Here is a 22,867-nt window from a genome sequence, read left to right as displayed (position 1 = left end):
GAACCCTGCTTTGTCTCCAAAGGAAGCACAGGAGCTGGGACTGTCAGGCCCTTGAGCTAAGTAGAGCTGCCTGGCTGTGTGAAAGAGGAGGTCAAGCAATGTCACAGTCAGGTTGGTGCCCCACTCCTAAATTGTAGATGTGAATGGTTGTACTGGGACTGGATGGCTGGAGGTTACTTGCTTCATAGTAGCCTTTATGGTGCTGCTTTGGATTTGTAACTCAAGCCGTGGTGATAGTACACGGGTGTTTCGCCTACTGCACTGCAGTGCTTCCACAGTGTCTGCTAGAGGTGGGCAGGAAGCTGGGAGAGGATCCAGACAGGACAACTGACCCCAATTTACCAAAGGGATGTTTTGTACCATATGATATAATGCTAAGCTCGGGGAAAGGAGGAGAAAATGGGGATATTTGTTGTTACGGTGTTTGACTTTCCTCATAGCTGTTGTGCATACTGAGGCCCTGCTACCCTGGAACTGCCTGATCATCTTCCTGCCAATGGGAAGTTACAGAAAAAACTCCTTAATTTGTTTTGCTTGCATGTGAATCTTATACTTTCCCTACCAAACTGTCTTTGTATTGATCCACAAGCCTTCTCCCCATCCTGTGGGAGACGGGAGTGAAAGAGTGGCTGTGTGGGTACCTGGCTGCTGGACAGGGTCAACTCACCACAATAACATAAATCTTCATGAGGGAGTGACTGCTGTATTCACCTAAACCAAGAATAAATGTGCTGGAAGAAAATCTTAATAGGTTAAGGACTGAAAGCCATCTACTAGGATTTTAAGGATACTTGTTTTCAATGTCACACTAATAACTGCTTGGAAAGGGAATATTACTGTCTTCTCTGTAATAAAGATCTTTTCTATTTTTCTTGATCTTGAAGCTGGGAGGATGGATGGCACACATTGTGCCAGTGAGTAGCAAGAGAGACATGAAAAAGGAAAGGCCCTTTTGGTGTTGCCCCAGCATTGGGTTTGCCAAGCAAAACCAAGATCTGCAGCAGCTCTGTGTTCTTTTCATGTTACTTGATCCATCCTCCTCTTTTTTATCTTTTTTTTTTTTTTTTTAAATTGGGAGAGAGGGACTATTGTTGATGTAAGGATTAAATTGGTTAAGTATGCATAGCTTGATTATTTAATAAATGGCAGTAATAGGATAAAATTAAGAATGGGCCACTTAAATACAATAGAAAGTGTCCTAGCAGTAAATATCATTACCATTGAATAAGTACTGTTTGAGGACAGTAGTGTTTTATGAAACTTTGTTACATATGAACTCAGTGATCTCAGAGGTGTTTTCCAACCTTGTGATTCTGTGGGACAGAAAAAAATAAAATTATTAAGCTCTAGAAAAGCATAAATCAAGAAAGAGTTCAGTAGAGGCTCTGTAAGGACAGGATAGGTTACTTTGCTCATTTTCACAGGGATGCCTGAAAGTCAGAACACCTTTGCCCTACTCTTTTCTGTGTTTAAATGGACTGTAGAGATTAGGTGACTTGGCCAGCAAAACATAGAGGTTCAGTGGCAAAACTAAGCCGTTGCTGGTGTTTAGACTGAGCTGGCAGCTAACCACCACATGGCTGCCTGCTCACCTCTCCCCACCCCCACCAGCTTGAGATAAAGACAGATTAATAGGATAACAAAGGAAGATAATAATATGCAAAAACCAAGTGATGCATAAATGCAACTGCTCATCACACGTGGAGAAAAAAAACACATTGTCCAGTCTGTTCCTGAGCATCAATCCTACCTCCCAGCGTGCTTCCCCAGTTATATCTGGAGCGTGATACCATGAGGGATACCCTTTGGCCAGGCTGGGTCAGCTGACCGGGCTGTGGTCTCTTAGCTTCTCTCCCTGGCAGGGTGTGGGAAGCTGAAAAGTCCTTGACTTAGAGTAGGCACTATAAGTACCAAGCAACAACTAAACCCATCAGTCTGTTATCAACATTATTCTAAATTCAAAATGCCACACTGTACCAGCTACTAGAAAGAAAATTAACTTCATCTGAGCCAGGACACCAGGACAGCTTCCAAGGTGCCAGCCTGCCTATTGTAACCACCTGGTGGCAAACTTTCTCTCCCACAAACAAAAGGTTGCTTTTCATTAAAAGAGGACTAATGGGAAGGGGGAAGGTGGTTTGAATGCTGGTACATTCACAGCTCTACTGATCTATTCAAGTTTAAGAGGAAACCCAAGTGGGTCTTTGCCTTTGCATATACAAACCATAAATGCTAAATTCTTGGCTCAAAAAACTAATGATAAATATGGGCATAGGAAGGAACTTTTTCTTAAAAGTAAAAAGCAAAGATTTATATATATACATTCATGTATATTTTCACCAAAACCACAAAACTAACTTCCATTCAGAATGATGCAGGAAAGTAACTTAGAACGATCAAACAATGGGGCTGTGATCAAAACTCTTATATTTTGCATTTTATTGTTTTAATTTTTGTAATTTTATCACTCTGAAGTTACTAGTGACTATTCTTTTATTAATTTTTGGTATGCTATCATTTCCAAACACTTTTTGTAATGGAATGCATACTTGTGCATGTGTTATGCATATTCTGTGTAATCCTACATATTGCAAGAGAATCTGCAAATTCTGTCATGTCTCTGAATAATGTTAATTGTTTGGAAAAAAATAATAAACTGTGTTTATTAATTGCTTTGAAAAAATAATTTTGTAGCAGGTTGAAAATTAATTTGAGACCAATAATATTAGAAGATTCTTTTTTATGTTGACCTGTACTTATTTGAAACAATTAAAATACATTTGGAATTACCTATTACAGTTTTGTTATTGATTTCAGTGACAAGACAATTGGGGCCTTTGCATACATCTCAGTTATTTTTCATGCAGAGAATTGAGTAGGGGTTTGTCCCTGTTGAGATACATGGCAGCAATTCAGAATCAGAACTGATGAAGACTTTCTTAATATCTGTGATATACACACACATATATGTGTATGCACATATATTATGTATATGTGATAAACAATAGCAAGATATTTCTGCTGTTGAATTAGAAGGGAATCAACACCACTTGTGACTGTGCTCTCTAAGGAGCACAGTGACAGTTACTCTTTAAACGTGGAACTGAGGAGCTGGGCAATCCTGGCTAGTCTGCAAATAACAGGCACAAGCAAAAAAGTGTTGCTGGAGTTTTATATTTTCTTTTACACTCTGATCAGGTTTTGCTACCTTAAAAATGTTTGTTTGAAGGAGTTTCCCTAAGAAACAATAGGGAGCCAACTGCAAATCATTGCAAGGCAACTATTTTGTAAAAAAAAAAAAAAAAAAAACCAAACAAAACACAACCACCCCCCTAAAACAACCCCAACCAAAATCATAGACCCGAACCAAAAAGTATCTAATAAAGAATAGAATTGTCCATGTAGGAAAATACTAATAGATCTGAGAAATGCTTCATCTATTGATTATTGATAATCCAGTTACTGTAATTGCTGCTAAAATGATGTTATACTGTTTTCCTGTTGTAAGACATTAAATAGATAAGCTGCTGTTATGCTGCACTGAAGTGATCCTCCTATATGTCCAACGAATAATATTGTTACTCTGTGTGGTGTTTGTGACATATCCTACCCTAGAATAATGAATGAAACATTGTGAGTGTGTAAGTATAGTTGCAGTTTCTGGCAGTCTAAAGCCATTGACAGCCATTGTCCTAGGGAGCTGCTTTGGCAGGGGGGTTGGACCCGATGATCTCTCGAGGTCCCTTCCAACCCCTACAACTGTATGATTCTATGATTCAATGAAAGGTGAAGCACCCTTTGGGCTTCGAGTTAATAAAGAAAACCAAGTACTTATCATAATTCCATTAGAGGTGTGACACACTGATAGCTAAAGGCATGTTGAATTTGGAGTATACTTAATCAGAAATTAATATGTTGTGTTCTACAATGTGAAAAGAAAGGTGTGATACCCAGGTGTTGATGAAGACCTGGTATGAAGAAAAGTAACCCTGAAGATTCTCTGTAATGATTACAAAAAATTGCACTCATTTATCAATGGGAAAGGCTTGGAAAATATAAAAAGCATAACATTATTGATCTGCAGTATTTGTGGCATTATTAGGTGTGTTTAGCAGTTATAACAGCAGGTTTTGCTGTCAAATGAGGTCAACATAGGAGAACCACAGGAAAACTACACAGGATTCTTACTCGTAATGTGGGAGCTGAATGTTTCATGGCAGTGCATCTTCTAGTATCTGCAAAGGAAAACAACGCTTAAGCCTTGAGTAAGGCTCGGTTCAGACAAAGCTTTCAGTTTCTTCGCTAAATGGGCACTATTGCTATTTTATTCTATGTATGGAGTGGATAAAAGGAAATCTGGGGCTCCACCCCTAGAAGGTGTTGGTATCAGTAGATATGCTGTGAGAGTACTTGTTACTAGAATTTAAGTATGCTATGTTAAGGCAAGCACCATGAAGAACACCATAAGCACTGCCCACCATCGTATCACATGACATATAAAACCAAGGCTGCACTGTCCTATGTTTGGGTTCAGATTTTGGAAGCTTTCAGTCTCGTTTAGAAAGAAGCTTTCCTAAAGGCAAACTTTCTCACTTGTTTCAAGCTGACAAAGAAAAATTTGATACTGAAATGAAGATCTCCAGCAATTTTTGACAGATGTTCTGGTGAAATCCTGAATTGCCTGGTATGTTTTTGTTTAAATATACTCTTACTTATAAACAATTTCAAAAGTTTCACCCAATTTCTAAGCTGGTCTAGATTGTGACTGTGTATTGTATCATAGATTGTAACTATTTTTAAAAGTGGCAATCAAACCAAGAGTTGGATGAAACTGGAATTAGAACTACTTTAAAAATCTTCAGCAAGAAAAATTTCAGTAGGAAAGGTTGCTTCATTACACTACAGTTGATATGTCCCTGTTTCAATAAATTTTCTTTTGAAGGTGTTACTTGGCTAAGTCCATAGTGAGCTATGGTCAGATTTTGATTTGGATTTTCCTAGATCAATTCAGGTACCAAATCAATTCAGAATTTTCTAGTCAATTGAGGTACCAAATGCAGGTACCTGAATTGACTGCTGAGCTAGGTTACTGTTTAACCCATGCTCTGATTTTCAAAAATACGAGTTAATTGCTTCTTTGTTTTACAACTTGCAAACCCTGACATATTATGTAAAATCAAGGTTTTGTTTTTGTAGTAAAAATCCTAATGAGCAAACTTTCAAGAAAGACTAAATTAGAATATCCAGTGGAGTATTTTATCACATTTCTTAGTTCCAAAGAGGCCACTTATGGCCTGCCCTTCCTCATGAAGAGCAGGATAATGTTGATAAGGGGATGCTGTAGGTTCTAGAAGGATCTTCTAACTTATGCACTAAGATCATCTGGAAAGAGAAGTCTTGTGCTTAAGCCCCATTCAAAACAGAAATTGACAAGTAGGAAAGAAAAAAAGTTATGAAAATGGCAGACTCATGAGCATTCATGAAGACAGTGCAATAATTTGGTAAATGGGATCGTGTCTCCTTCAGGTGGTCAGTGTCTCCTTCAGGTGGTCAGAGACTGAAACACCCCAATGTGAAATAATTTTCAGGGTGAATTAGAAGGTTTTTTTCATAGCAAAGATTCTTTAGACAGATACAATCTGTGTTTATTACATTAGGGTAGGATGGTATATTTTTTTCCTAAGAATGATTAATACTTACCTAGAGGTTTGTTTTGGGGATTTTTTTGTATGGAAGACAATGTCTTCCTCTTCATAATGGAATTTTTTTCAAATCTTCTGGTAAGCTGGCCCCACAGTATGCAAGTATTCTTGCAGGCTTATAATTTTCTGGATGGTTTCTTATGTTTGACATATCTCTCTGCATAATAAAACTGACAGAATAGTGGGAATTATCCACTACTCCTATGAAGAAAATGTGTCAAACTTTTAATCCTGATAAGAACTATCTTCTAATTCCAGATTTAATTGCTGTCCTGTGTCATCTCCTCCTTTTTGGAGACCATATGGCAGAAGAATAGGAAGTATCTTGATTCAATGATCTTATAGAATCATTTAGGTTGGAAAGGCTCTTGAAGGCTTATTGAACCATGTTGGCACCAGTCAAAATGTCTCTGCCTGTTCCACCTCTGTCCTGTCATGATCTGTAGGGCCTGATCTTCTGGTTACTCAAAAACTGGGTCGGCTTTTGTGTGGCTGGAAGAAGGTTGCTTTCTCTTGCTTCTCTCAAGACCTGTTATGTCTCCTGGTGGCTGTGTGCTGGTATCTATCAGGTAGCTTGAGGACCATTGTAGTAGTTTCTGTGGCTCTTAATCTCTGTATGCATACCAAATTCTGTTACGTGTTCACAGATGAACAAGCTCCTTTCCAGTAAACCAGAATGTCATTTAAATGGGGAATTATTATAATTGGGACAAGGTGAGAATTACAACTCTTGTTATCCTAATTAACATAGGAAAGTTTTATATAGATTTGCCCTGTATGTGGTAGAAAATTCTAAAGATTAAATGGTTTGCAACAAGATGAGTAGAGTGATTTTTAAATCAGATTAATAATTGGATCAGAATAATTAATGTCAACTCCAAGAATTGAAAGCAACGTTTGAAGTAAAATTTCTCTACTGTGTGTACTCTGGGTATTAGTTATTCCTAATTGTCTTGTGGGTCAGGAAAAACATGACATATCTGGATTCATGCATAGAAGCCTTCCTTTCCAGCCAGTTCCAGAAATGTTTTTTCTGTACCAGAGACATAGCACTCTCTTACAGTGATGTAGTTGTTCCTCACTTTTTCTATGGCGAAACCAACATCCTTCATCCTTCTTTCCTGTCTGAAGCATACAGCATTACTTCTGGGGTACATATAGAGCAATAAACCTAACTTGATTATAAAATAAATGACATAGCTGTTTAGTACTGTGTAGCTGCTGCGTACGTATTCCCATCCTGCAGCCTCTAGTCAGGATATTGCAGAGCAACCTGACCAGCAAATTGTCTAGGACTTCTCTTGTGAACTTTTCAGCTTGGTCTCAATAGGTGTAAGAAATATGTGAAATGTTTTCATCAGGGGAAAAAAGTTTAGGGGGCAGATATGTTTAGTGAGGGTTTTTAAAATTATTATTTGAAAATGTGGTATTTCAATCTCTAGAAACAGTGATTCCAGGGACATTGACATGTATAGCTTAGTGTTTTTTAAAAAAATTTATTCAAGTTAATGATTCCTAAAGCTACAGTTAAAACATCCATGAGTTTCTGAAAGACCCTACTTCTGTCAGATATTATGCTAACCAACGCTAACAACTTCAATTTCCAGAGGACTTAAAATGAATTAACTAAATGGAGATCATCCTAGCATTACTGCCTAACCTGAGAAGGGTATTTAAATGAAAGAATGCACCACGGACAGTAATTGTCCCTCTAACTTTCCAAATTAATTTGTTAAAGTTCAGTACTATTAGTAACATTAATATAATCAGGCACTGGATAGGTAGTTATGGTATTTTTAACTGGGAAATGCTCATTTTTATCTGCAACGTGGACAAAATGCAATATCCAAAGTCAGACTAGTATTGAGAAGAGAGAAGAATCTTCTGTTACAGAGATTTTTCATGAAAAGACTAAACACCATTTTAGCTGAAAATATGTGGATGCTGTTTTGGTTGATAATTCAGATTGAGTGAGACGAGCTGGGGATCTATCAGCTTTTTGCTATAAGAGGAAGGTGAGGCAACACTGAAAATTTTAGAAAGTTAAATATAAGTAATTCAGGTAATATAAGTATATATGTAATGCAGTTAATGGAAGTACAAGATCAAAGTAATTGAAGGAAGATCAGTGATCATATACCAGCAGTCTTGTTTGAGAAACATCCATCAAAGCATGGCAGTATGGGTGGCTGTGAAGAAAATGAGATTTTTCTTTGTAACTTTTTAGAGAAGTGACAACCAACAGGTAGCAATGGTCTGATGCAGGCAGGGGACAAAGGGCTGACTCAAAGCAGTTTGCATAAACCAGACTATGGATAGTTTGGTTTAGAAGTATCAGCACATTAGTGAAAGCAGATAAAGCAATGTTCAAAGAAGAAAGAATCAAAGGTTGTCCATGAGAAAGCATTAGTTATGGAAAGACAATTAAATACCTCTAAAAGCAGTAAGATGAAGGAAAGGACTAGTTCCTAAGAGTAATGTAGTACTAAGCTTCACTGGTGTTTGATAGAAAACAAATCCAATCCTTCCACTGCCGTAGAGTCTTTCTAATGTTTTCCTCACTCAAAACCTGTAGGCTGTTATGTCTTAGAATAGCTTTATACAAGGTTGTTATGGTGCTCTGTCTTGATTAAAAATTTTAAAAAGCAAGAATTTAAGTACTTTTTTGGTGTAATTAGAATAATGTATTAACAGTGTAAACTTTATTGGTATATATGAGTTTTTTGAGTATTTGCTCAAACATATGCATTGTGTATGTCCTAAATAGAAGTCTGTGGGAGATCAGAATCATAGAGGAACGGCAGAATTTTTTTTATATTTTTAAAAATCAGAAAATTAATTTCAAAGTACTTCTAAGCCAGATAAATAAAGTCTGTACAAAGTAATTTCAAATTAAGGGAAAAGTGAAAAGCAAAACAAAGGAATTACTTTTTCTTTTAATTAAAATTTTAGAAAGTAATTAAATTCAATGTTTATGGTGCAGTAAGTACAAAATTTAGACCAGTGACTAAATCAGTGTTTGAAGCTTTTATAAAGCCCTATTATCACCCAAGTCCTACATTAAGGATTAAAATTAGTACATTCTCCCATTTTTAGATTTCTGCCTAGGGCATATTTCACACCAAGAACATACAGTTTCCTTTAAGAGGTGTCTTTGATTACTAAATAATTTTGCTTAGACACTGTACCTTTTTACCCTTAAAGTGTAGAAGAAGAGCTTTTAACACAGTGATAAATGTTCTCCTGTACTTCAGATAGTGCTGCAGGTAAAGGCTTTTAAAATACGGTGTGTAACCAGAACTGTAACTTGCATTTGCAAATCAACATGTTTTTTACTGTTAAATTAAGCCCAACTGCTTAAGTCATCAAGGAGTGGTAGAGCTGAACAGAGGTGTAGCAGGTACTGCAACTGAATTACAGGAGGTATAAACCACCCTTGAGGGAGAGACACAGCAGGGAGGACTACTCGCTGCACAAAACTGTCAGTGAAATCTCATAGAAAACAGGCAGGTATGGAATTACTAGTGCTAGTTGGACAAGAAATAGATGACAAGTTATATGAGTATCAGCAATAGAACTTGTCACTCGATGTGCGGTGTATACAGGAATACTTTGAATAAAGGGGTTGTAATTCCTTACTTCTCACATAACTAGAACTTTGCTCTTGTGGTTATGCTATTTGAAATTCTGATGCGTTACATCCCTGTTATGACCTCTTGCCTCTTACTTTTAAAACATATAAACCTTTTGCAGAAAGTTCATCTTGAAGATTTGTATGCATTCGTGGAATTATTAATTTTGTATATGAACAGCTAAAACTTTTGTGTGGTTATCAGTCAATGGAAGAACCTGGTAACACCTTCCAATAAGCAAATGCTGAGTCTCAAGCCCACAGACATTCAGAGCAGGGAGATCAACGCATTATGATGGGATTATCCACTGAAGAAGCTCATGCAGCTCCTTGGTTTGATGCATCCTTGCTGATGCCCTGGGTCTTCTCTGGGCAGGGCTTCGTAGTTGGGCAGATCATGGGGAGAAGGCTGCTGGGCCTGCAGCTGGCAGAGGAACTACTTGAGAGTTTTTTAGCTATGCCATAGGGAAATATAGGAACCAACCCCTTGGCTCCCAAGGGATTTTGCAGTTTAGACCGCTTGCTGTGCACTGGAATTAGAATTTGGTTTGCTTTTTGTAAAAAGAATAGTTTTTGATCATGTATAATCCATTGCAGAAGACACTTTCTTAAGTATGAAAAGCAATTGAAGGCCTGGAGACAACTGAAGTTAAAAATGCCTGGTTTTTGAAGGGGAAAAAAACCTTCCCTGAACCCATCATTTATGTGATTTCTTTAGTCTTCATGTAGACTAAAATTGTAGACAGTTACTAATCTGTCTGCTCATGGAAAAAGTTGTCATTCATTTGCTGCCTGACAGAGAGCTCGACCCTGAGGGTTAACTACAGGTTCTGGTACCATCTGAGGGAGGTGGCAGCAGCTTATTTCAGTTCTTGTAGGCCTTGGCTCTGTGTTTGTAAAGCTGTTTTAAATTCACTACCAGGAGTCTGCCCAGGCATGTGAGTGACTATGTTGATGCTTGCTGAAGTGTGTACCTCTGTGATACCTTGCAGCAGTGAGTTCCAGAGATTTTTCACTGCTTATGGTTTGGAAAAGTCTCTTTTCTTTTTAGATTTATGACTTTTCCATTAAAGTTGAGGCCCCTTTTCTTCTCAGATGAGGTAGGGTGAGTAGTTCCTGATCTACATTTTCTCCTTGCCATTTATTATTTTGTATACTTTGATCATGCTTGTTCTTATTCACTCTTTTCTGTAAACATCCCCAATCCTTTCAATCTCTTATCATTCTTACTGCACATCTCTTTCTGATTTATCTTAGATGGGCTAACCAAAAATGAACAAAGTACTCCAGATGAGGCCGAATTATTAATGTATATAACAGGTAAAATCCTGGCCCTGTTGAAGTTGCTGGGAATTCACTGACATCTAAGGGTTGAGGTTTCTTCCAGTGTTGTCACATTTTCTACACTATTTTTCCTCCCAATTTTTGTGTATTCAACTTCAGAATTTGGCAGCTGAGGCTTTAGAGTCCTAGTGATTCAGCATCTTCCATTAAATTGCTGCTAGCCCCCAGATTAGCTCTGTGGACAGGATTAGTTCCCTCCCCAAAACATTTTGATGAAAAGGGTCAAATTTTGTCCTGATGCACATTTGTTAAGGAACCACTCTTGATGTTAGTTTTTGAATAGCTGAAACTGAGGGCAGGAGTCCAGTCTTTGAAACAGTCCTGTTTGAGTTCACAGTGACCTTTAGCTGCAAAATCTGATAAAATACATTATTTAGTGTATGGAGGCAAACAAACAAAATTTTTGCCTCAGTAAATGACTGTCCATAATGCAATATGAATATGAGGCAAAACAAGTCAGTTGTTTTTTACGGCACCTGCAAAATAAATGTATTAACTTCTGTTTCCTCCACATAAACATCTAAGAAATGTTCTGGTTGTTGCTGGCTAATAAATACAGTAAATGAAATGTTAATAAATCACCAGCAATTTAGATTGACGATAACATGGATTGACCACATTGATTAAATTGATTATGTTTCATATATTTACAATATGTAGACACAAGCCTAATTTATTTTCTGAAGAGTTCAGGGTAGGTATCACTGGTTTAAAAAAAAAAAAAAAGGCAAAGCAAAACAATGGAGTAATGTTTGTGGTTGCTATCTGCAATAATCTAATGCTGACAGAGAGCAGTATTTTATTTAGTAATTAACAGTGTAAAGGGGAGAGAAGCTGTCATGTTGGTTCTTAAGCTGGGGAATGTGATGAAAGATGATATCTGCGATCTCATCCTTTCCACTTGTTTAGGATTGTCAGGATGAGAAATGTCAGCATTATGAAAGCTCAGCTCTGCTCTTGATATGATAAAACCCTTCAAAAGCCAGTCTTTCTCTCCCTCTCCCCCCTCCTTTCTCCCTCTCCCTCTCGCACTTGCTTTTTTATTTATCCTGTTTTGTTAGATGGCAGAAATATAATTCTTTTCTTTCTTCCTATTATAAGCCACCATTTTTGTTTTATTATATGTTTCACAACCCCTAATGCCCCACTGAAAATTACCTTGTTAAATGACAGTGTTTCAAAGCCATGAATCCTTTCCACCATTCCCTCAGAGGTTTGAAACAGTCAACAGACTGTAAAGAATAAATAATAAAAAAGTATTGATTATTTTGATGACTGTGAGATTCAATTAAGTATTAATTTTGCCCTCCAGTGGACCTATCAAGGTATTCAAAAGGGAGGATTCGGCTCAGCTAAATGCGTGCTGAGTGCTTCAGCCTTAAATAGGGAGAAAATGTGTTTACCTACAGTATTTGAAGAGGAGTGCATTGATGCACAGAGTCCAATATTTAAGTGCTGTGCAAATTAAGCCCTGGTGACAGTGACATTGTTTTCAGCAATATGAGTATTGACTAAAGAAGTGCATTTGATGACAGCTTAAACTATTTGTATTGATTAACATTTTCATAGATTATCATGTGTCATATCAAATTCACTTTTCAGACATGAATACATTAAAAAAAAACATAGGCAAACATCGACCAATGTGAGGACGGGACAGAGGGAACATGCCAACCAACCTACTTGCTCGCTGGTCACCTGTTCTCTGCATAAGAACCATTTAGGCATGAACTTTGCAATAAATAGCTGCCAGAGAGCGCAACAAGGTCACTTGTTCCTTTCCTTTTATATGGGTTTATTTTATGTTTGGTTTTTTTCTTTTAAATTCTGGTTTCCATGCTGTCATGATATTATTCCTATTAGTTTGCAAGTGGAATAATAGAGTGTGCTTGGAAATAATGCCTGACCCCCAAATGTCCTCAGTGAGCAGAAGATAAAACAGATCCAAATCATCAAGAAAAAATATAAAATATGTGTTTAATGTTTTATGGTGGATATAATGTCCCAAATGCAAGAATAATTGCAAACCCTTTGTGTAAGTATCTTCCCTAATTTTATCTTTTAAAGAATGGTTTCTGTGTTTTTATTTTCAAAAGAAAAAATGTCTGTTTGTGTTTATGGACTTTTGGAGTATAGTATCCCAAAGACAGAAATAGTTAGAAGAAATCTGTATCTGTCTTGAATGTGTGTAATGAAATAGCTATTTGCTGCTGTGTGTTTTCATAGAAATACTGCAATGCTAGAAACTGTGTATTTGATTTTGTTAATGTTTTACAGCTGATGATGCCTCTTTAAATCACTGTGGAGCACTCACAGGGTGCTCCTCTTCCGTGCCGTTGGAGCATACAAGAATTTCTTTCCTTGCTATGTTAAGGACAGGGAGAGGTGTAAAAACATACACACACAAAAAAGCACATCCCACAATTAAAGCTGTGTTGGTTATGTTGCTTTCATAGAAGTTTTTCCTCCAAAGCATCCTGAATCTCTCACATGCTAGTTGAGCTTTAATAGGGTGGGGAGTAATGGAAAACTCATTGGATCTGTAATAGCTCTTCACTTGACTGCAGCCAGCAATAACAGCAGGAGCAGCCAGAGATAAGAGAGAGAGAGAGAGAGTGTGTGTATGTGTGTGTTAGAGGGAGTGGAAGAGAGAGTATACGTACACCAAAGCTGCCACTTTTTTTTTCCCCTTACTCTTTTTTTTCCCCCCCACCCCCACCCCCCTCCCCCATCCTAGGATCCAATGATAGCTGGACAAGTCAGTAAGCCCTTGCTGTCACTGCGGAGTGAAATGAATGCAGAGTTGAGAGGTGAGGACAAGGCAGCTACTTCAGACAACGAGCTGAATGAGCCCCTGCTTGCGCCTGTGGAATCAAATGACAGCGAGGACACTCCCAGCAAGCTCTTCGGTAAGTCTGTCTAGGTATTTCATTTCACTGCTACCATGTTGTCCGGAAGAGCAATCTCCCCCCATTCTTTTTTTTTTTTTTTCCTCCTTTCTCTCAATTTTCTTCTAAGTAGGAAGGAGTAGCTTGGAGCATGCAGGCATACAGCCCTCTGCACCCACTGCAACTGGTTAGCAGAATGACAGCGTCAGTCCTGAAAACTTTTGTCAACAGTGAACTTATTTTATGCAAGTTGCAGATAGTTTATGTTTCCATCTGATCCATGTAAAAATAACATCTGATCTAATGTAAAAATAACAGAAGGGGGGGATAATTTTCTTGGAGTAGTTTGTTAACATGTGTTGTGTTAGGTGCTGATGTGTTTCTTATGCTACCAGCTTTATCTAAGGCTGGATACAATTGAAAAGTTATACTTTTATATGGTAAAGATAAAGCTGGCTGAAGAAAGCTGAAACATTCCCAGCACTTTGTACTGAGTAAACAAAGGCTACCAAGGGTACTGCACATGGAGCTAATGTTTATGGAATTTATGTTAGAAATGAAATAGTTCTTCTAAAGCCCTGTGCGAAGAGAAATTACCCTTTGAATTTTTATTTATTTTTAAATAGTCTAAATTTTGACAGAAGAGCAAAACCTTTCACAATCAAAACAAAAGCAGCAAGAGTGGCACTCCAACACAGACATCTGTCATTCAAACGGATGACACCCTGTAAACCAACTCAAGCAACTCTGATCTCTAATCAGAAAAGGGAGCAGAGTTGTTGAAGCGCGTGCTTGAGTGATAGATGTTGATAGATGTCTGAGCTTGAGCAGCACTATATGGTACATAGTGACATTTTGGGTTTAGAGGGACTGCTTTCCTGAAGGAGTTGCTTTTAATTATTTCCATTTATGAATTGAGACAAACCTTAATATAAATGGAGCAAGCATTTCCTTATTTTACGGAATCCTGTAGGTGGAAGTTGAAGGGCAAGAGATCTTGTTTAAAGAGAATGCAGCTTTAAGGGAAAGAGGGTGAGAGCCCATTTTCTGAGATTCAAGTTTTGATTTCATAATCTGTAAATAAATCTGTACCAGCGTTCACATTTCAGTATTACAGCTACAGTAGGAGCTGCAAGATTTTTTTTTAAACAAAAGAATATGTGAAAATTTATTTTAAAATGTTCTTTACCCCTTAGTAAAAGATAGAGCACAAAATGTTTTACTAAGCAACTTCAGATACAGGAAAATAATAATAATTTTAAAATCCTAAAATTTAATTTTTGGATTACAGTAATGACGATTACTGAATATCACATCAATTTTTAAGCACCCTCTTAGTAATCTTTGTTTCCATGGAAAGCATAATTTCCATTAGCAGTTTGAATGTTCAGAAAGCATATAATAATTATTTTAGTCCATTTCATCCAGGAAATAATTTTAATGTGTAAAATTCAGAGTGGTATTAGTGGTCTAGAATAGTATAAATATCTTCATCTGTGCTTATGTATCTTATTTGCTCAAATGTTTAGGCTGCATCTATTTAATATAGCAAAGCATATGCAAAAATCAGCAACTGGACTTTTAATTAGAGAGTAGTGAAACATCTGTTTGTTTTTAGATCAGGCAAGTCTTGCAGTAAAAGGCAGGATATTTTTTGAGCCACTGTCGTTCGGATGCTCTACAGTGATAGTGAAATACACACAGATACTTTCATTAGAGTTGCCATGTGGGAAATGGTGAGCAACAATATATTGTCTCCTGAACTGCAAATAAAACTTATGTCCCTAAAAGCACTAATGAAAACGCTCCAAATTAATATATTGTACTGTTGCCAGTGGAATATGTTTGCTAGCTTGATTCTTGTACTGCTAGAAAGATGTTCCTAAGTAAACAAAAGTGGATAGTTCAACTGCCTCAGTATGAACTTGTGTACCATTTATCGGGGTTCTGCTACAATTATGACACGCTACAGATCTTATAGCAACAGCCCTTGTCAGTTAAATTTAGTAACTTTTTAGAACATAAAAGGACAATATGGCTATTTTGATACATTTGAGTATCAAACTGAGCAAATTTATTTTAAATGAAGATGATCAGCCTTTGTCACAGGTGTATCCCTTAAGATAGATTTGCAGTAAATATTTAAAATAATTGTTTGTTTAAAGCTTTCATACATAACTATGGAACACTATGCTGTAGCTGTTTCTCTTTGTTTAATGTTAGGAATAGCACGTTAGGAATGCATACTTCAGGCCTTTCTTTGCAGTCTCTGAAACTCAATTATTTGTGGGCTTGCGGCAATGTGATGGTGTAGAAATTGACAATTTTCTCTTCCATCTTTCATGTGATCAGAGATAATTTTCTTTTTACATTAACATTAAATATTTGCTCTGTGAAAATTTGCCCAAAATCTCTTAAGCAGGAGAGGGAGGAGCATTTTAGAAAGTCAAAGGGAGGAGACGGGTCCATAGAGAACAAAGTTTTTCTATGCTGCTGCTTTCATGTTTTTTTTGGAAAATTTGGGGAAATCATGCAATGATTTAGTTGGAGCGAATGACCAGCATTTGAGTGTCTTGTTGATGTTAGCAAATATTTCACCAGCCTTATTTGAACATAGATGATCCAAGTTAAATGATTAGATACAAAGCTTTTTTTTTCTTTCTCACTAGACACGTTCTTCTTAGCTTCTTTGGATGGACGGGTTTATTTCTGCAAGGATCTCTATTGATCACCTGTACCTTTTCCTAAAATCCACCTCATTTTTTCTCAAACTGTCTTGTTGTGGCATTTCACGGCATGCCATAGAAACAGTGCGTGTTTATTTTTTGTTCTGGTAGCAGAGGGCACTCTTCAACAACAGTCCCTGCTGCAGGAGAGGAAAGAACAGGAGTACAATTAATAATACTTTTTTTGACTTAGGAATGCAATAAACTTACGGGTGCTTTGCTGTCAGTGACAAAGCAGGTGAGTGGTGCAGCTCTGTAGGTCTCAGAAATACCAGGACGAGCCTGGATAAGTTTCTGATGATTGGAAATAGCTCCTACTTGAAACTGGTGCACAGGTGTCTGGGAAGATGCACTTTGTCACTGTGGTGCAGTTGTTACCTGCGAGTGATGACCGGAGCAGCCATGATTAGAGGGGTTGTGCTTGCTTGTTGTTTACTGCCTTGCTTTCTGGTGGTGATGGTGGGTGTTTTTTGTTAGGGTTTGGTTTTGTTTGAGATGTTTTTCCCCCTGAAAGAATAGGCTGTCCTGCAGTCACAGTGGTTTACAGCTGTAACCTTCCCCTTGTGTCTTTATACCAGTGGACTTTTTGGAATCTGCATACCTGCATGCTAAAATACCTTTCGATACTGAAACCATGTGAAACAAGAAGGGAGTAAAAACCATGGTGAAAAATACTTTTTGAAGTACAAAATGTTGGCAAAGGACTCTGTCCTGAAACACATGAGCTCAGAAGTAGAGTTTTGAAGTGTGGAATTAGCACAGCTAGAGTGTTTCGGTTACAGAAATCCCGGTTTTGCTGAGCAGTGTGAGGCAAAGTGGCTTTGCAAGAGATCTTGTGATTTATTATTTACCCTTTAAAATGTTTGTGAAGCAGTATCTCCTTTTTTAATCATATGATGTAATTAAGAAATAAAGAAATGGAGAAATGGACATTCCTGGTGGTTTAATTTTCAAATCAGCTTGTCTTATTCTGCAGTATGCTTCAAAATAGTAACCCAGGCCAAATGCCACAGCTATAACTCAAGAAAGCTTTTGTTAGTGATAGCTTCACTTCAATAAACATGTTGGAATTTGATCCTAAATTAATCCTAGTTGCTATTTTATACAATGTCATTAAACAAGTTTAGAATAAGTTACGAAGTTTTGGTCTGAAAAGAAATTTAGAAAAAAAAACCCCACAAAACCTTCATGTTTAGCTAAGTAATATCGTAACTGTTGAGATTCAAAAGTTGCTATAGACACCATGGATATGTATATATGTGCATACATTTCTCTATACAGTAAAAATCCCAGGGAAGAAGTCCAAGCACCAAAAACCCCTGTGGACTGAAGCTGGCTTTTCTGAAGTTAGATCCAGTCCTTAATTGAAGGTAATTTGTGACGTAATTAGATGATTGTAGAAAGAAAGCTGGGAATGTACTTGCATATTAAAGTAAATTAACTGTACTATAAAAAGTTGATCTTTGAGATTCATTCTGTAGTTCTATACATCAAACTTACTGAAATAAATAAAGCTCTAAGTATGTAGTGAGTGCAAGACCAAGCCTGTAATTGTGGATCACAAGTGTTTCCTATTTAATAATTGCAAGACAGCAAAAAAAGACGACTGCTAGCTTTTTTTTGTTTGGTTGGTTGGTTGATTGGTTTTTGTTTTGGTTTTTTTTCTTCTGGCAAGGTTTTGTTCAGATGAAATTAAATCTTAGATTTCCTGTGCTGGATCTGAAGACTCTGGTTTCATTTGATTTACTACCAGTTTTTTGCTTTTCCCATAATGTTGTGTATGCCTGAAATATGGAGGGGGATATTGGAGTTAAATGAATCTGCACACATTTCCGTAAACAAGGGTTTATTTTCAAACCCCTGCATTGGCTTTGGGATTCTGTTTTCCTCTCCCATATTGTTACCAGTGTTTCAGAACTGCGTGCATCTCTCAGTAGAAGTGTACACATATATGCTGTAGCGAAACAGTAGAAGTTGTTTCTAGCTGATTGTGTCTTGCTAGTAGATCACTCGTATTGCTCTTTAAAGAAACATAAGTTATTTTTTTTACTATTTTCTTTATATATAACAACCAGAGTTGCCTTGATTAGAATTTATGACACTGGAGTTATTTCAGTTACAAAGGATTAAAGGACTAAATTGTCTTTTACCTCTTGAGACAGTGGTCTCTCCAGGTCAGAGCAGAGGTCATTGCCAGGTTGCTGTGAGGAAGCTCACATTATCATCATTAACAACATATCTAGCCTGTGGGGGTAAAAAAAGGCCTTCAGACTAAGAGCTTTATTTTCATCAGTGTATTTAAGGATGATTCTCAGTGTTTTGGTTATATCCTCAAATTTTAAAGGCCATAAGATCTCTGTCCGTAAGGAATACTTTGATAAGGTTTGGTAATTTCAGTGAAAGCAATCAGTGTGTGTTTGCTCTTGCAGTGTTTTAAAGCTCTAGTGAATATTTCTTTTTTGATAGGGAAGGTCATGGCCCAAATGATGTCAATATTAAAATAGGAGCTTTCTTTTAGATGCACCAAATCTTTCAAGTATGTTTAATCTGCATATAAAGGTTCTTGTCTCTTCACAAAATTTTATGCAGTAATTTCCACATTGTGGATACTTTGTTCTGATAGGACCAAACCTGCTGGTGTTTGAGTGTGTGATACTTCTAATAAAGCAAGTAATCTGTGGATTAGGAGTACTATTTCATTGCAAAGACTGTGTCAATGACGAACGTTAATAGGTGGCTTGTTTTTACAGAACTGGGTGGTTACGCAGGCTTGTAAATCCATTTTCTAGAATCCAGTGATGTCTTGCTCAATTAATAAGTTTTCAAAGAATCTGAAGATCTGGCTGTGGGATTGATTGTTATTTCTGAATGATATGGTCAATATGAACATTTTAAAATAGTGTTTGTAAACAGTTAGGGACTTAAATAATTAGTCTGAGTAATTTTACTGTCCGGTTCCTTGACAGAGTTCTTACTGAAGTCAGTGGGGGATTCACTTGTGAATGGGGAATAAATGCCCATTAAAGCCTAAAAAGATGTTATGACTATTTAAACACAAAGCACGATGCAATGGTGAGACAGAAAATCCATCCTTAGCTCAGTGTTCCTGCTGTGCCTAGGTATTGCAGGTAGCTCAGGCTGTGGTGGTACTGATGTTAGCACGTATATTCCAACTCTGAGGAGACTGAGTCCTACTCCTTTAACCTTTGATGAAAGCAATATTGGGCTGATGAAGGGCAAATATTGCAGCCCCCATCCCTTGCTAGTATGGAAATAAATAAGTCTCTTCTTGCTGTGTCTGAGTTGTGACAAAGGCAGCCTATTTTAAAAAAGGAAACAACAAAAGCTATTTTAAGTGTGGAGAAAGTTATTTGTGGTTTTTAAGACAGCTCTGTTCTCATGAATTCCTAATTCTTTGCTAAATATATGTCATGTGTTTCTTAAATGAGGCTTGAATTCTGAATTTCTGTATAATATATTTATACAGAAAAACATTAGAGCGAGAATGAAAAAAAAAGAATTAAATCCTAGTATGTAATTGGTATGACTGGATGACAAATAGTTCCTTTTTAATTAGTTAATCTTTCTTCTCCCTGTCTTTGAAGTTATAAAAATATGAGCAAACCTGTTTAAAAGCAACATAAATGGCTGGCTGTTTCAAAGGGGACTTGCTGGCTACTAGACAGTAAACAGGTAATTTGTGAAAGAACTGTTACATTCTTTGATTGAGATCCTTGCCGGTTTGTGTTTTGAGATTAATAATAGATCAGACACTTGCACATTAAAAAGGAAGCAAACATAGAAAAGAGAGGGATGGAGAATTGGGTATTTCTGCTGGACTTCACATGATTAAGCAAGTTCTCCATGGAAATGTGCGGGTGAGGCAGATGGAGGCAAAGTTAGATTTGCCCAAATCTGCACATGACATCACTTAACACCTCTCTTGATTTCCTTATGCTAAACAAAGAGATAGCAAGTGCTTATACCAAGCTGGCACCCTGTAAAGGGGCAATCTGTATAAAGTTTCCTGCTGTCAGGTTAATAAATTTTTTAAAAATATCCAAAGGCAGAGGTAGCTGTGGGAAGCTCATAGTAACAGTTGCCATTCTCCTGTGGATCATTTTTCTCTTTAATATCCTATGTAGCGCTTGGTTTTCCTTGTTGTGTTGTCTGCCTAGGTTTTGTTCTTTCTGACATTTGTGGGTGGTTCTTTGTTTTAATTCTTTTTCCTTGCTAATCTGTTTCTTCTGTTGCATCCGTCACCTGTGGTCCCTTATTTTGAGGAGTGATAGCCAGAGGATGGAAAGATCTGCTTTCTGGCTTTTCATGCTTGGATTTAATTCTGTATTCAGTATATTAATGTTTCTTCCATTAATGGTTTATTTTCTGACTACTTACATGACTACCACAAGTACTACCATTAGTACTACCAAAATAACATTATTTTTCTAGTTACAGAATCATTTCTGATGAGCTTAGTGGTAGAAGTCACATTAAAATGACAACTTAATGAGAAAATTAATGCTGAACAGGGGCAAAAGCAGAATAAAATGAAATATGTCATAATTTTTTTGTTTGTGGGTTTTAACAGGAAGATTATTTTGTCATGGAAATGGTTGGATATTTGTTAGTGTAAAGTCTCATTTTCCTCTCTTTCTACTGTAGAAAAAGCAAAATCAATATCAGTATGAAACAAAGGAAAAGTTATGTTGTGATACTGCTTTGATGCTCTCAGAAGCAGGACTAAGCCCTTTTACTTTGGAGGCAGAGGTCTTCTAGAGAAGAATAGCACCACATCCCATATGGCTAAATAAAACCTGCTGTTTTCAGAGAAACTGAAATGGGGTACTCTCTCTAGATATTCCAGGCATATCTCCGTCTACCAAGTCAATGCACAACCCACGCCCCTGCCATACTAAAACATGTTTGTTTAACACTAAACTACTGCATGTCTGTCCCTAAAAGTAGTTTGGATTTCTATTTTTATTTTAGCATATACAAGAAGAGTTGTTGGGAGAGTGGGAGTTTTGCTTTTCTTATCAGATGTCCTTTCTTTTCAGAAAGGTAAACCATAATTTTAATTCCTGAACAGTTTGAACTTGTATTAAGGGAAATGTTACATTTCTGAAAACAGGGAAATCATGCTACTTGAAAGTGATTACAAAAGTTTATGTGTATATACACACACATAAATATATAAATTAATATATTATCCAATATTTTGAGTGCATATACATAGATTACTGTATTATCCTTTATACTATAAGTTATCAGCCAGGGTGACAGGAATATCATGATTTTTTAAAGCAATTAAAAAAAATAGAGAGTCCAAAACAATTCCATGTTGCTCAGAAGTTTTAAATGTTACACAAATAAGAAATAAAGATTTTCTTGCATTAAGAACAGTATTCACTGCAGCAATCTATCATTAGATTACTTCCTTGAAAACTAGCTTGGAGTTTATAGAAGCACATTAATACTAGCTTTTAAAAAGGTCATTTTGCCTTTCAGTTCAGATGGTGGTTGTGTGGTTTGACCATTAGAGATTCTGTTAAGCCATTTTCATTTTCCACTCCAGTCTATCTGACGTAGCCCTGGTTTTTAAAGTCTTGTTTTTAAGTTACTGAATACAGAATTATTAGCATGTCATCAGAATATGAAGGAAGTACCCCCCCAGCCTGCAGTGGCCTTACAGCTTACCCTGTTATTCTAACCAGAAGCACCATGGCCTGTGAAGAAAAGGGTCAGTAAAAACTGAAGTGCTGGCTTCCCTTTCTGCCCCTCTCCTTCCTTACAACGGAGTTTGGAGCTGTTCCCCTCTCTTGTGCTGCTTGTTAGTATGTGCACACAGCTTGAAGTGTATACAGCTGTGCACAGACAGTTCTTGCTCAGGTCTACCAGTATGCATTTTGTCTCTCTGTCTGTCAAGGTCTGCTTTGGGTTTCCATGCTTTGTTTGAGGGGGGTTGTTCCTTGCAACGAGTGATCTAAAACCTGTGTTTAATCAAGAAGCCAGAATTGCTTACCTTAAGGCATAATTTAATATATTGTACTATTAAGTATGTGCACTTATTTCTTGAGATAGCCCCAGTGTTAACCGGAAAGGAAAGAAGATCATTTGAATTCAGTCTAATCTCTTGAGCAAATACAATATGGGACAGTTTTTGTGTTTTCTTTTGCATACAATTAGGATTTATTCGCACTGTGTAGAGATGTCATGTTTGTTCAGTGATTTGAATAAACATGAGGCCAGATTCTGACAGGGCTCAGGTCATCATCCATCACATGCTAGGAAGACCGGAGATTTTAGTGGGGTGTTTGCCCTATCAATACTTGCACACCAGTCCGTGGCCTCCGCCTCTCTAACATGGTCACTGCTGTACAGCTTCCCAAATTCTGGAGCTAAAATCAGCTAAGCAAACATGTTGACAAGAAGGAGCAACCACTCTGTAATTATGCTGCCTTCATGTTTAACACAAGATGAATTACTGAACCAGTCCTAGGGTTATGGTTGTGGTTACACCACACAGGTATGTGTATGTATTACAAAGTCCTTGAAACTCCACCTCTGCAGTTC

At 37.2% G+C, this 22,867-nt stretch overlaps 1 protein-coding gene across 1 annotated transcript in view; it reads left to right on the top strand.

Annotated features, from left to right (window-relative positions):
- The window catches only part of POU6F2 (POU class 6 homeobox 2), a gene marked incomplete at its 5' end in the record, with an annotated part of 311,507 nt that overhangs the window by 45,413 nt on the left and 243,227 nt on the right, over positions 1-22,867 (top strand). The window contains one exon of the mRNA XM_084279767.1: positions 13,415-13,586. Coding sequence (XP_084135893.1) covers positions 13,415-13,586 — 172 coding nt within the window. The remainder of the gene's footprint in view (positions 1-13,414; positions 13,587-22,867) is intronic.

Source organism: Gallinula chloropus, assembly GCF_964237585.1.
Source record: "Gallinula chloropus genome assembly, chromosome: 2".
In the NCBI taxonomy this organism is placed as follows: Eukaryota; Metazoa; Chordata; class Aves; order Gruiformes; family Rallidae; genus Gallinula; species Gallinula chloropus.
Note: the sequence above shows the minus strand (reverse complement) of the source record. Positions and strands in the feature narration are given on the sequence as shown.